Source organism: Hyaena hyaena, unplaced genomic scaffold, assembly GCF_003009895.1.
Source record: "Hyaena hyaena isolate Hyena2069 unplaced genomic scaffold, ASM300989v1 scaffold_1087, whole genome shotgun sequence".
In the NCBI taxonomy this organism is placed as follows: Eukaryota; Metazoa; Chordata; class Mammalia; order Carnivora; family Hyaenidae; genus Hyaena; species Hyaena hyaena.
In genome coordinates this window covers 507,561-520,318 of record NW_024081700.1, presented here as the reverse complement: position 1 = coordinate 520,318, position 12,758 = coordinate 507,561, and the positions used below count along the sequence as shown (strand labels likewise).

Genomic DNA, 12,758 nt, shown 5'->3' with positions numbered 1-12,758 from the left:
TTTCCACAGTTCTTTCTGTATCAGGGAAATCAGCCCTTTGTGATAGGAGTTTCAGATTTTTCCCCTGGGCTGACATTTCTTAGTTTTGTTCATGGGATTTTCTGTCAAACAAAACATTTTGAGTTTTAGTATATGCTTTCTAGATGTCTACAAATTGTCCTTTAAAATGTTTAATTTAGGGGCGCCTGGGTGGCTTAGTCGGTTAAGCGTCCAACTTTCGCTTAGGTCATGATCTCGCGGTTCATGGGTTCGGGCCCCGCGTCGGGCTCTGTGCTGACTGCCGGCTCAGAGCCTGGAGCCTGTTTCAGTCTGTGACTCCCTCTCTCTCTGACCCTCCCCTGCTCACGCTGTCTCTCTCTCTCTCCTAGAAAAAAATAAAATAAAATAAAATAAAATAAAATAAAATAAAATGTTTAATTTGGGGCGCCTGGATGGCTCAGTCGGTTAAGCGTCCTACTTCAGCTCAGGTCATGATCTCTCATGGTTTGTGGGTTCGAGCCCCGTGTCAGGCTCTGTGCTGACAGCCAGCTCAGAGCCTAGAGCCTGTTTCAGATTCTGTATCTCCCTCTCTCTCTGACCCTCCTCTGCTAGCACTCTCTCTCAAAAATAAATAAACTTAAAAAAATTTTTTTTAATAAAAATAAAGACATACCTGCATTATATCCGCACCTATGTTCACCCTCTAGGGAAACTAGTAAACAACAAAGATCACATGAGGGCTCATCAGAGGCCTGAGGCTCAATGACACTGGGGCCCCAGAGACAGCAGTCACTCCCTCCTCACAGCTCCCACAATGACCTTATCATGACATCAGCCAGGTCCCTGAACCTCTGCTGAAATGCACCCACCATACCTTGTCTCATGATCCTGTCCCTCTGGTCAAGCAGGCGGTACTTCTCCTCAGATGTTTCAGCCACTGTGCCTATCAGGGTACTAAGAGATGACACACATGGCCCAAGACCCTCGGAGCCCTCGGAACCCGAATCAAAAGGGTCTCCCTCAAATTGCTGGGTCTTTAGAAGACTTGGCTTCTTCACTGGAGAGCTACAAAGAAAGTAACACATTAATGGCCTTGTATCCATCAGGCATTTCTGCCATTTCCAGTACTGGATGCTTCCCTTATTCAAGATTTTCTGTTCCTCCAAAACTGAAACTAAAAGCACCAACAGGAGAGGACACGATAATGTTAATGAGGAGCACAAAGGTGTTAGTATTTTTCACTGTGATTTTAAATTTTTGAAACACTGCATACTTTAAAAAAATGAGATGAACTCATTTAAACATATGAGATGAATATCTGCAGATTTCTATCTCAAAAAAATGAAACTCAGCCTGGGGGAAAAAAACCACTTTAACGCCACGAGGAAATCATGTGTCTACGTGTTTTCATAATAACTTCATTCCCGCAGAAGGATGTACTAAAAAGAAATGGACACGGCCTCCCAGCTTCCCCGTTTTCTAGCTGGCTTTCAACACTCTGGGAACTTGAACACTGGAGATGTGACTGGCTGAGGGGGGAAAGCAAAAGCAGATCAGCAACTAAACTGCTAACTGCAAAATGGAAAGTGAGGAAACGACACGCTGACCAAAATACATGAAGGATTAAAGAGCAGCAGCCCGTTGTGGAAGGAAGGTGGGGTCACACGGGAAGAGGGCTGGGGAGGGAGCCTTTGCCAACGGATATCCATTCAGACAGGGAGGCCCTGTGAAGCACCTGTCACCTGCCCACCCTGGCCTGACGGCCTTACCCCTGTATAGCTCCCCAGCTACAATGTGGCCAAGAGGGAGGCTGCTTCACCGTGATAAGCTAGACCTACAGGTCATACTGGAAACTGCTAGAAGTAGCTAATAGAAACACTTGGTTACTACAGTCAGACCCTGTAAGGGAAAAAGTTGCTCGTTATATATGGAGTACAACAGTGTGGGACGTGGGACTGAGTGGGACGAGTGAGGAGCGCAGCGGCCATCTCCCCCTTGCCCTCCCGCCATGTCCTCCTCTCCCTCTCCCAAGCTCCCATTCCCCAAGAAACACTACTCAAGGGTCAGCGTATCACCCACTTCCCAGTCATGCTCTGACAAGACTGCCACCAAGTGCACAGAAGTCAAGGAACCCAAACGCCACCATGACCAACAGTCCTCAGGAAGAACCAGCTGCACCTTTTACTCAGGAGGCTGACGGCCGCAGCCCTCACCACAGGCTTGCCAAGAGGGGAGTGCTGAAAGGATGCGTCCTCCGGGCCCTGGCCAGCTTCGCCATCACCTGGCTTCTTCTCCTTCAGGGAAAAGGGCTTCTTATTGGGACCTGAGGACATGAGAGCACAGAATTTATGAACCACAAGTCACGTGACACTGGATTTTACTTGTGTTTGAAAAATACTCTCAGAATTGTTACAGGAGATTCCAAAGCATCCCAAAGAAACACTCTGAGACACAGGATCCACGGCCAGGCAGCCCTGCCCCGGTGCTGGGGAATGCTCAGCGGGCCGTCCACACAGAGCACCAGAGACCACACCAGGAATAACCGCAAACTCACTTAGTTTCTTCTTGTGCCAAAAGACAGCCATGTCCTTATGCAGACTTTTCCCCTTCTTCCTAGCCAGGGCTGCAGACGCCTAGGGAAACAGTCCACACCACAACGTATGAGGACATCAGACCAAAGGAAATGAAATTAAAACCTCAAATGCAGTAGCAGAATTTTGTACAATTTTGTACAGAGCAAAGCCTCCACCCACTGCATGTTCTGACCATACAGTCTGCCTCTGGTCACAGCAGCCAGAGTCCTCACCTCCCTTACCTGTCTCACAGGCATGGATTTGCTCTTCTCCTTTCTGAAAGTAATGACTTTACTGTGATAGAACCCGTAGCTTAATCTTGTTGGCATTTGGTGAGGTGACTCTAACCATCTGATTACACACACAGTATATATACAGTAATATAGTAATTACATACAGTGATGGAAAGATTGCCAAGTCACACTTAAAGACAAAAGGAAGAGAATGACATACGCGGGATACATTTTATCACAAAACCAAGTACCTTTTAGTATACCTACAGATAAACCTATGAAAATGTCTAGAAAAATACACACCAGTACACACCATACTAGGTAACTGTCCTTGCTCCTGGGTAACAGGAGAGATGAGGGTAATCAGGAGACATCAGCATTGTATATATTAATGAACTACTTCAAATAACAATGCATTTACATATTTATTACATAAATATTTAAGTTTCAGCTAGAAAAGTACATCTCAATAGCCAAATACCTTGAAAAACAAAAAAACAGAAATAGGGCATAGACCCACCACTTCCACCCCTAAGTGCATAGGCAGGAGAGTATATAGGAAACATTTGCATACCATGTTCACAGCAGCATTATTCAAAACAGCCAAAAAGTAGACATAGCCTCTGTCCATCAACAGAGTAATAAAGAAAAATGTATCTATATGATGGAATTATTATTCATCCATAAAAAGAATAAAGTACGACCACATGGACAAACACTGAAAACGTGATGCTGACCAAAACAAGCAGGACAAAAACTGTGATTCCACTTAAATATAAGTCCTAGAATAGGCAAATTTAGAGATAGAGAGTAGATTAAAAGTCACCAAGGGCTGGGAAAAGGAGGAAATGGGGAAATACTGCTGAGTAGTAGAGTTTCTGTTTGGGATGATGAGAAAGTTCTAGAAACAGATAACGGCGATGGTGATACAACACTGTGAATGTAATTAATGCCACTGAATTGAAAAAAAATAGACAAACAGCAAAAGCTCTAAAGCTATGCAAGTATTTTGGTAAAGTACTACTCTCAGGGATTTAAACAAAGGATATAAACCCATTAGAAATACATGCAAAGGGGCGCCTGGGTGGCTTAGTGGGTTAAGCGTCCAACTTTCGCTTAGGTCATGATCTCGTGGTTCGTGGGTTCGAGCCCCGCGTCTGGCTCTGTGCTGACTGCCAGCTCTGAGCCTGGAGCCTGTTTCAGTCTGTGACTCCCTCTCTCTCTGACCCTCCCCTGCTCACGCTGTCTCTCTCTCTCTCTCTCTCTCCTGGAAATAAAAACATTAAAAAAAAAAAATACGTGCAAAAATGTCCACAAATAGAAAATTAATGAGGTAAATAAACAAGATAGAATGTCATGTGGCACTTAACAATCCTCTTCTAATCTAGGCAATTTACTGATTTCAGAAAACACTAAAGACTACAACCTGAAAAGATAACCACCAGTATATGCAGCGTGATCCCGTTTGTATAAAAACAACATGACCATTTGTTTACAATGGTATTAACTAAAATATTCACAGTTGGCATGTTAGAAAATAGAATTATGGGTGATTTTGTGCCTCCTCCCATAGACTTTTTGTTTTATTCCCCCACATAAACAGGCTATGGCTCCATCACTTAAAAAAATATGAAAACATGCTTTCCACTTTACAAATTCTACAGAACTTAATTTTCCCCACATGAAAATTGAGAAAAAATAATAAAAATATAAAGCAACAAAAAGTGAACAGTCCCTGTATGCATACCACCTGCAACCAATGCATTATGCAGATATGTGCTTATACACATATTTAAAGTCAAGGTATAAGCCAAATAAGTAACATCAGTTATTCTGGAGGATGAGATTACAAGGGGATTTTACTTTTTCTGTATTGTTAGAATGTTTACAGTGATTATGTACTGTGACCAAATAAAAGCAAATCAAAAACAAAAAAACTTAATTTTGAAAAAATGCTATGCGATTACAGAGCCAAGAATAAGATGAGTACTTATCCAAATTCTAACAAATAAGTAACTGATAGATTAAAAAATGTTTCTAAAAAAATTTTTTTTTAATGTTTTATTTATTTCTAGAGAGAGAGAGACAGCGTGAGCAGGGGAGGGTCAGAGAGAGAGGGAGACACAGAATCTGAAATAGGCTCCAGGGTCTGAGCTGTCAGCACAGAGCCCAATGCGGGGCTCGAACCCACGAACCGCGAGATCATGACCTGAGACAAAGTCGGATGCTTAACCTACTGAGCCACCCAGGCGCCCCTAAAAAAAATAGGTTTTAATGGGGTGTCTGGGTGGCTGTCAGTTAAGTGTCCAATTTCGGCTCAAGTCATGATTTCACAGTTTGGGGATTCAAGCCCCAGCTCGGAGTCTGAAGCCTGACTTGGATTCTGTGTCTCCCTCTCTCTCTCTGCCTGCTACTCCCCAACCCCTGCTTGCACTGTGTCTCTCTTTCGCAAAAAATAAACATTAAAAAGTTTTTTTAATAAAATAAATAAAAACTAGGTTTTAAAGTCACAAAGGTCACTCAAACTTTTTCTCACTCACATTAAATTTGTTGGAAATACTCACATGATCAAAAAAACACACCACTGCAAGCTTTTTGCTGCGCTTGGTATAGATGCGCTGCACTTTAGCAATTTTACCAAAGTGGTTCTCCAGAATGGTTCTGTCATTGAGATAATCGGGGATGTTCTTGCACTGGATTGCTGTGAGTTCAGCAGGAGACAAGCCTCCAAGACCGTCTGTGATCTCGCTTCTTTTACTTTGACGCCCAGTAGTTCCCCTTAGAGAATCTAGGAATAAGAGAGCAGGCACAAAAACGCAGCAGATGTCACATTGAAACAGGAAGCACCAACTATGGAAGAGCAAAGTAAATGTTCATAGATGAAAGACATTTTCTTAGTATGTCAGAATTTCTAACATTTACAGCAAATTTTCTAGAAACATTAAACTAAGACTCAGGGAAATTTACCAAGACCGTAACAGCAGCATTTACTGCATGGCACACATTTTTAGAGCTCACCTTCTTTTTTATCTCTACTTTCAGTTTCTTCTTCCTTATTCACACCTGGGAGCCGGGAAGGTGCTGGGAGAGACGGACTCCCTCCTGGGATGGCCACGGGGTCATTTTCCCCGAACTCAGTACAGCCAACTTCCTTTTTAGATTCCTTGTTGCCAAGACGGCCTACTTCTTTATTGCTTTTGAAGACATCCTGTATCGTTCGACCAAACAAGGTGCCTCCCCGGGGTCGATTCAGGCGGACAGGTCGTTTATCTGGAGGATGATCTCCCCTCGACAGAGCGTCCACATCTTCTGCTGCGTCATGGCCATGTCTCCTTGGGGAGCGATCCTGGTCCTCCTTCCTTTTCAGTCCTTTCATGAGGCTGGGAAGCGGCTCCACTTGGGATACACCTTCTTCACATCCTTGTCTGACACCTGTTTTGTTAACTGTGTGGGGTTCTCCCAAAGACCCTGAAGATATGGGAAAGCTAGTGAAGCTACTATTAGAACTTCCAAATAGTGATTTAGGGCCTCTCTTCTCTTCCTCTACATTTTGGTTTGACAAAGCAGAGGTAAAAGTAGATGATGAGTTATTACTGTTAACTGGTTTTGAAAAGGTGAAATTTGAATTGGTAGCTGAACTACTTGTCACCTGAGAAAAAGAAAATGGTGCCAGTCCTCCAGGTCCACTACTAATTGGATGAGAAAATGTGAAAAATCCAGAAGTAATTTGGCTCTGAGTTTTCTCTGGCTCAGATTCAGCTCCCAATATTGGTTTGAACACTGAATTTTCCAGAGGTTTAAAGCTAAATTCTGTTTTCCCAAAGCCAGAGCTTGCTATTTCTCCAGTTTCTGGTCCAAATGTAGAAGTACTTGGGAAAGTCCCAAAGTTGGGTGATTTAAAACTAAATCCTGGGTTTCCAGGCACACATGAACTTGAAGGCCCAGAGGCAGCTACAAAGGCTGGAGTGTGGTCAAGTCCTGAAAAAAGTCCAACATTTGAGGTCTGGGAGAATCCTAATGTTTGTGCTGAAGAAGAATGACTTACTCCAGAAGATGTTGGAAAGCTGGATACCTGTGAAAATCCTGAAGTTTTCCCAGATAACGTATTGTTTTGTCCAAAAGGTGAGGGCTGACCAAACCTAAATGGTGGCTTAGCCTGAAATGTTCCTATGGAACTGCTGGAAGATGCTGGAAAAACCCCAGGCGGCTGCCCACTGAAAGGATTAGTTGGGTTCATCTTCTGATCCAAGGTAGTGAATACTATATGTACGCAAGTTGTTCTCTTCTTTAAACAGTCTGCTCAACTAGGAAGCTCCCCTTCATCTTTACAATAAGCTAGAAGACAAAAATTCAGATCATCACAGTGAAGACTAAGAAGAGAACTTTTAATCACATATCTCGTTGTAGGAATAATAAAACTCGGGCAAATCAGGGGCGCCTGGGTGGCTTAGTCGGTTGGGCGTCTGACTTTCGCTGAGGTCATGATCTCGCGGTTCGTGGGTTCGAGCCCCGCGTCGGGCTCTGTGCTGACTGCCAGCTCGGAGCCTGGAGCCTGTTTCGGTCTGTGACTCCCTCTCTCTCTGACCCTCCCCTGTTCACGCTGTCTCTCTCTCTCCTGGAAATAAATAAAACATTAAAAAAAAAAAAAAAAAAACTCGGTCAAATCAAAGGGCTAGCCATTTTCTGAGACTCCGTTGGGGGGTTTAGAGGGAGGGGCTGGAGTAGAAGGTAGAAAAAATAAATTACTTCGTTATTGGAGACTTCAAGCGTGATGCTTCAGACTAAAGAAAAATTCAGTTCATTTTACTGAATTGGTAAATTCACGAAAAATCTCAAAGAGCAACAAGAAAATGAATGCAGTCACACTTTTAAAGAGAAGAGTTTCTCCAAACTTCCTCCCATCTCCAGAGCCAGAAAACTACAGTGTGACGCTGTTAAGAACATCAGTGTTTCGGTGTTTTCCAATTTTCTCCCAGTAACCAGAACACTAAATGCTCCTCCCAAATACAGAAATAAATTGTGCAGCCATACCTGCGAAGACCCAGGAACCGGCCCAAAGGACGAGTGCCCCGCAGAGGCCACCCCCAGACCCGGGAAGGGCCGGGAATAGAGGCCGCGAAACCGGCAAAGCCCCGCCCCCGGCCCTCAGCGACCGCCCGCGCCCCAGGCCGGCTCCGCGGGCTACAGGGGCGCGGCGGCGGGGCTGGGGGTGGCGCAGGGGAAGGAAGCGGCCTCCACCCGGGTCGGGCCTCGCGCCGCGCTCACCATCCGGCTCAGGGACTCGGAGGCCCGCCCCCCGCTGCCGCCCCGGGCCCCTCGGCGCCCGGCTGGAGGCGCAGACGCGGACCGCGGCCGCCGGAGCCAGGCCTTCGCTGCGCGCGTCGGGAAGAAAACGCAACGGACCGACTTCCGGTCCTTCCGCGCGGCTCGGTCCGGCTCCCGCTCCGCCACACTCTGGTTCCGCCCTCCTGCCGGACTGTCGGCGGGCTTCCGGCGCCCGGGAACCCGACAGGGCTCTGCTGGCTTCCAACCTGGTACGTGAGACGGTGGCTTCCTCTCTCCGAAGTGGGGCGCCGTTCGCACCCCGCGTGCTGTCCGGGGCCTGCGCTCGGAGCCTCGGTGCCCATGCTGAGCGGTCCCTCGGAAGCCTCAACCTACCAGGATTCACACCCTTGGGCCGTACTCTTCCCCCTCCCCTCACACACACCTCCCCGTAGCGGCCTTCCACGCTCGCCGCCACTCTGTGTTGCGCCGCACCTCCCCTCCCCCCTCCCTGTAGCACCCCTCCCCAGTTCCCCTCACCCCACATCACCCTACACCTCCCCTCCCTCACCCCTCCCTGTAGCACCCCTCCCCACTCCTCGCACCCTGTATCGCTCCACACCTCCCCCTCCCCCACCCTGTATAACCCCACGCCTCCGCCAGCACCCCACAACTCACCCTATTCTTCCTCCACCTCCTCACCGCCCCTCCCCACCCCCTTTCATTATTAACAGCACCCTTCCTGCCTGCAGGTCTTAATTTCCTACCTGCTGTTATCCATTCTGGCAGGCCTGACTCTAGAACTTGCTATTATATTCTCTCATTTTTATATCTTCCTTATGGTAAAATATAAATTCTCTTACATTTTTCAGTGAATTTCACCAAATAAAATAGTGTGTGTATGTGTTTTTATAGAATTTATTTCCACTTTCAATAACTGATTTGTCTTACACTTTGACCACAGGCTCCTTTTTAAACATTTTTAAAGGGCCATGTTAATCGAAAAATGAGTTTGGTGCTTAGAAATCTGCAACGAGCTGTCCCCATTAGGAGAGCACCTCTTCGCAAGAAGATGGAGATTGTGAGGAGTATTTTAGGGGTGCAGAAATTCGACTTGGCGATCGTCTGTGTTGACAACAAGGGTATTCAGCATATTAATAGAATCTACAGAGAGAAAAATCTGCCAACAGATGTGCTTTCCTTTCCATTTCATGAGGTAAAAGGTATTCTCGTCTGGTCTACCTTCTGGTGTAAATACTCTGATTTTTAAGTTTGATTTTGAAAACTTTAAAATTAGGGGCACCTGGGTGGCTCAGTCAGTTAAGAGTCCAACTCTTGATTTCAGCTCAGGTCATGATCTCACGGGTTTGTGAGTTTGGGTCCCTCGTTGGGCTCTGTGCTGACAGCGTGGAGCCTGCGTGGGATTCTCTTCTCTCTCTCTCTCTCTCTCCCTCTTTCTCTGCCCCTCCCCTGCTTGCACTCTCTCAAAATAAATAAACATCTAAAAAATTAAAAAAAAAACAATAAAGTATACACGAGTAGAGTACACCGTGACCAACTCCTATTGACCAATACCCATCACCCAGGGAGAAAAAGTGATTGGTCCCACCCACTGAGTGAGTTTGAAGGGCAGCGCTTCTGCAATTATGTGCTACTGTAACAAGTATGTAGGGTTGAAATACTTAAATATCACTGAATTTTTCACTGAAAATGTAAAATAACACTGAAAAAATATTTTTTTTCTTTTTTTGCTTATTTATTTTTGAGAGAGCAGGAGAGCTAGAGTGCAAGCGAGGGAGGGACAGAGAGAGAGGGAGAAAGAACAGAAAGAACAGAAATAAAAAATTGGGCTGATGTGGATTTGTGTGATTGTGCACTGGAAAGAGTGCAAGAGAAGGAAAGTAAGTCTTTTAACGAGGTGGAAAAGATGTGGGAATGTTGGGGTTCAGAGCTGATGGCCAAGAAAGAATTCTTGAAGCATCTTTGGTGCAAAAAAGGTGGTTTTATTAAAGCACAGGGTCAGGATCGGTACGCAGGAAGAGCTGCACTGGGGTTGTGAGGAGTGAGTGACTGGTTTCATACTTTCTTTTTTTTTTTTTTTTTTTAAATTTTTTTTTTTTTTTTTTTTTTTTTTTTTTTTTTTTTTTAAATATTTTTTATTTATTTCTAGGAGAGAGAGAGAGACAGACAGACAGCGTGAGCAGGGGAGGGTCAGAGAGAGAGGGAGACACAGACTCTGAAATAGGCTCCAGGCTCCGAGCTGGCAGTCAGCACAGAGCCCGACGCGGGGCTCGAACCCACGAACCGCGAGATCATGACCTAAGCGAAAGTCGGACGCTTAACCGACTAAGCCACCCAGGCGCCCCTCATACTTTCAAGTCAGGAGAGCGTCAGGGACAGCAGAAACCTCCAAGGAATTTTGGAAACAAGGTTTCCAGGGCCCTGAGAGGGTGAGCTGTTGTAAGAAGTTAAATTATTTCTGTCTAGGAAAACCTTACTCATGAGACCCTTCAGACACCTATCAGGGGACCATATGCCTGGGAGATGATGGCTAACCTGTACCTTGGGGACTAGAGATAAAGGAAGTTTCCAAAGGAACTTCCTTTTTTTTTTTTTTTTTTATGTTTATTTATTTTTGAGAGACAGAGTGCGAGCTGAGGAAGAGCAGAGAGAGGGAGAGGGAGACACAGAATCCGAAGCAGGCTCCAGGCTCTGAGCTGTCAGCACAGAGCCCGACGCGGGGCTCGAACCCACGAACCGCGAGATCATGACCTAAGCGAAAGTCGGACGCTTAACCGACTAAGCCACCCAGGCGCCCCTCATACTTTCAAGTCAGGAGAGCGTCAGGGACAGCAGAAACCTCCAAGGAATTTTGGAAACAAGGTTTCCAGGGCCCTGAGAGGGTGAGCTGTTGTAAGAAGTTAAATTATTTCTGTCTAGGAAAACCTTACTCATGAGACCCTTCAGACACCTATCAGGGGACCATATGCCTGGGAGATGATGGCTAACCTGTACCTTGGGGACTAGAGATAAAGGAAGTTTCCAAAGGAACTTCCTTTTTTTTTTTTTTTTTTATGTTTATTTATTTTTGAGAGACAGAGTGCGAGCTGGGTAGGGGCAGAGAGAGAGGGAGACACAATCCGAGGCAGGATCCAGGCTCTGGGCTTGAACTCACAAGCCGTGAGCTCATGACCTGAGCCAAAGCCAGGCCCCCCTCCAAAGGAATTTCTAGATGTTTAAAGAAGGCTTACAGGATCCTGGGGGGTCAGGCTAAGGTCGCCTTTTGCCCCCAGCAAAGTGTCATCATAGAGGCAGCTGAGCCCCCAGAGGGGCTTGTCAGTGGGCTGTTGTAAGGAAATGTTTCTGTTGCCTTTGTTCACATCAGAAACATCTGAAGTCACTGCTAAACAGTGGCTCTACTGTCGCTCCCCTACCCCTCACCTGCCTTGACACTGATGAGTTGGGGGTCTTCCAGAATGAAATGTGTAGGCTGTTGTCGGGGTAGTCTTCCTGAGGTCGCGCTTTCCAAATCTGTATTTCCTCATTTACAGAATGTAAAAGCAGGTGAACTTCCTCAGCCTGATTTTCCGGATGACTACAACTTGGGTGACATTTTCCTAGGAGTGGAGTATATCTTCCAGCAGTGCAAAGGAAATGAGGATTACTATGACATCCTGACCGTAAGTGGGAATGTGTGCTGGCCCCGGACACCATCGCTGTGTCACCCGGGCCCTGGGAAGAGGTCATGGGTGGGACTCCTGCACCCACAGTCTCCTGTATGGGACAGGGATTATTGGGGGAGGGGGCCTATGAGCAGGGACAGCACCCTGTCTCATCATCTCGCAGAGAGAGGGGAGAACAGTGTTGGGTGAGAGGAGAGGACAGGAAACCTGTCGGAAACTCCCAGAAACGGCCTTGTTTTTAGCTTTGACCTCTGGAGCTCAGCAGGCTATTTAGCTAACTCAGACCTGCTGAATAAGCTCTTTACTGAACTGTTGAAGCAGGTGGGATTGTAGCCTCCAGGGCCTTCCAGATCCCACTCTCCTCAGCTTGATGCAAAGAAATGAGGGGTGGTTCTGAAGAGTGATCGTATTTTAGCTTCCCATGGATTTGACTGAGGTGTTTTCTTTGACCAAACAGCCCCTGAACTATCTTTAGGGGATCCTGGAGCTTCTGTGTGACTTGAAGCAGAGCTTTCTAGCAAGAGCCATTGTGACAGGTGTTAGGGGCCTGCTTTCTGGGGTGAGGGTGGGCTTTCTGGGAACAGGAGCCCTGGCACAGAAAGGACTGCTCAGCATGGGGTTCGGCTCCAGGGTCTCTGCAGCTGGCAGCTGTGCACCCACTGTGCACCCACAGGCTGCTGGGGGCATCCGCTCCCAGCCCCACCCCTACCCCGGATATTCCAGTACCTGCAGTGGGGGCCAGCCCACCCCACCCCCGAGATTCTAGTACCTGCAGTTGGGGGCAGCCCACCCCCACCCCCGAGATTCCAGTACCTACAGTGGGGGCCAGCCCACCCCACCCCCGAGACTTCAGTACCTGCAGTGGGGGCCACCCCCACCCCCGAGACTTCAGTACCTGCAGTGGGGGCCACCCCCACCCGAGATTTCAGTACCTACAGTGGGGGGCAGCCCACCCCCACCCCCAAGCTTCTATTACCTTCTGTGGGGGGCCCACCCCCCCCCCCCCCCCCCCCCACCCCCCACCCCAT

The 12,758-nt window shown here is 47.0% G+C and overlaps 2 protein-coding genes across 3 annotated transcripts in view; one reads left to right on the top strand and one right to left on the bottom strand.

Moving 5' to 3' along the window:
• The window catches only part of LOC120223921 (minichromosome maintenance complex component 3 associated protein), a 57,907-nt gene extending 49,883 nt beyond the window's left edge, over positions 1-8,024 (bottom strand). The window contains exons 1-6 of the mRNA XM_039222146.1: positions 7,817-8,024; positions 5,804-7,120; positions 5,350-5,573; positions 2,534-2,612; positions 2,158-2,302; positions 854-1,044 (exon numbers count right to left, since the gene is read on the bottom strand). Of these exons, the coding sequence (XP_039078077.1) occupies positions 854-1,044; positions 2,158-2,302; positions 2,534-2,612; positions 5,350-5,573; positions 5,804-7,022 (1,858 nt within the window). The 5' untranslated portion in view covers positions 7,023-7,120; positions 7,817-8,024. The remainder of the gene's footprint in view (positions 1-853; positions 1,045-2,157; positions 2,303-2,533; positions 2,613-5,349; positions 5,574-5,803; positions 7,121-7,816) is intronic.
• A 166-nt stretch (positions 8,025-8,190) lies between these two features.
• YBEY (ybeY metalloendoribonuclease) overlaps positions 8,191-12,758 on the top strand; it is a 6,740-nt gene continuing 2,172 nt past the window's right edge. Inside the window, exons 1-3 of one of the 2 annotated variants that reach the window (XM_039222148.1) lie at positions 8,191-8,319; positions 9,036-9,263; positions 11,599-11,727. In XM_039222148.1, coding sequence (XP_039078079.1) covers positions 9,054-9,263; positions 11,599-11,727 — 339 coding nt within the window. In that variant the 5' untranslated portion in view covers positions 8,191-8,319; positions 9,036-9,053. Of the gene's footprint in view, positions 8,320-9,011; positions 9,264-11,598; positions 11,728-12,758 lie in introns of both variants that reach the window. The other variant, XM_039222147.1, reaches the window with a different exon arrangement.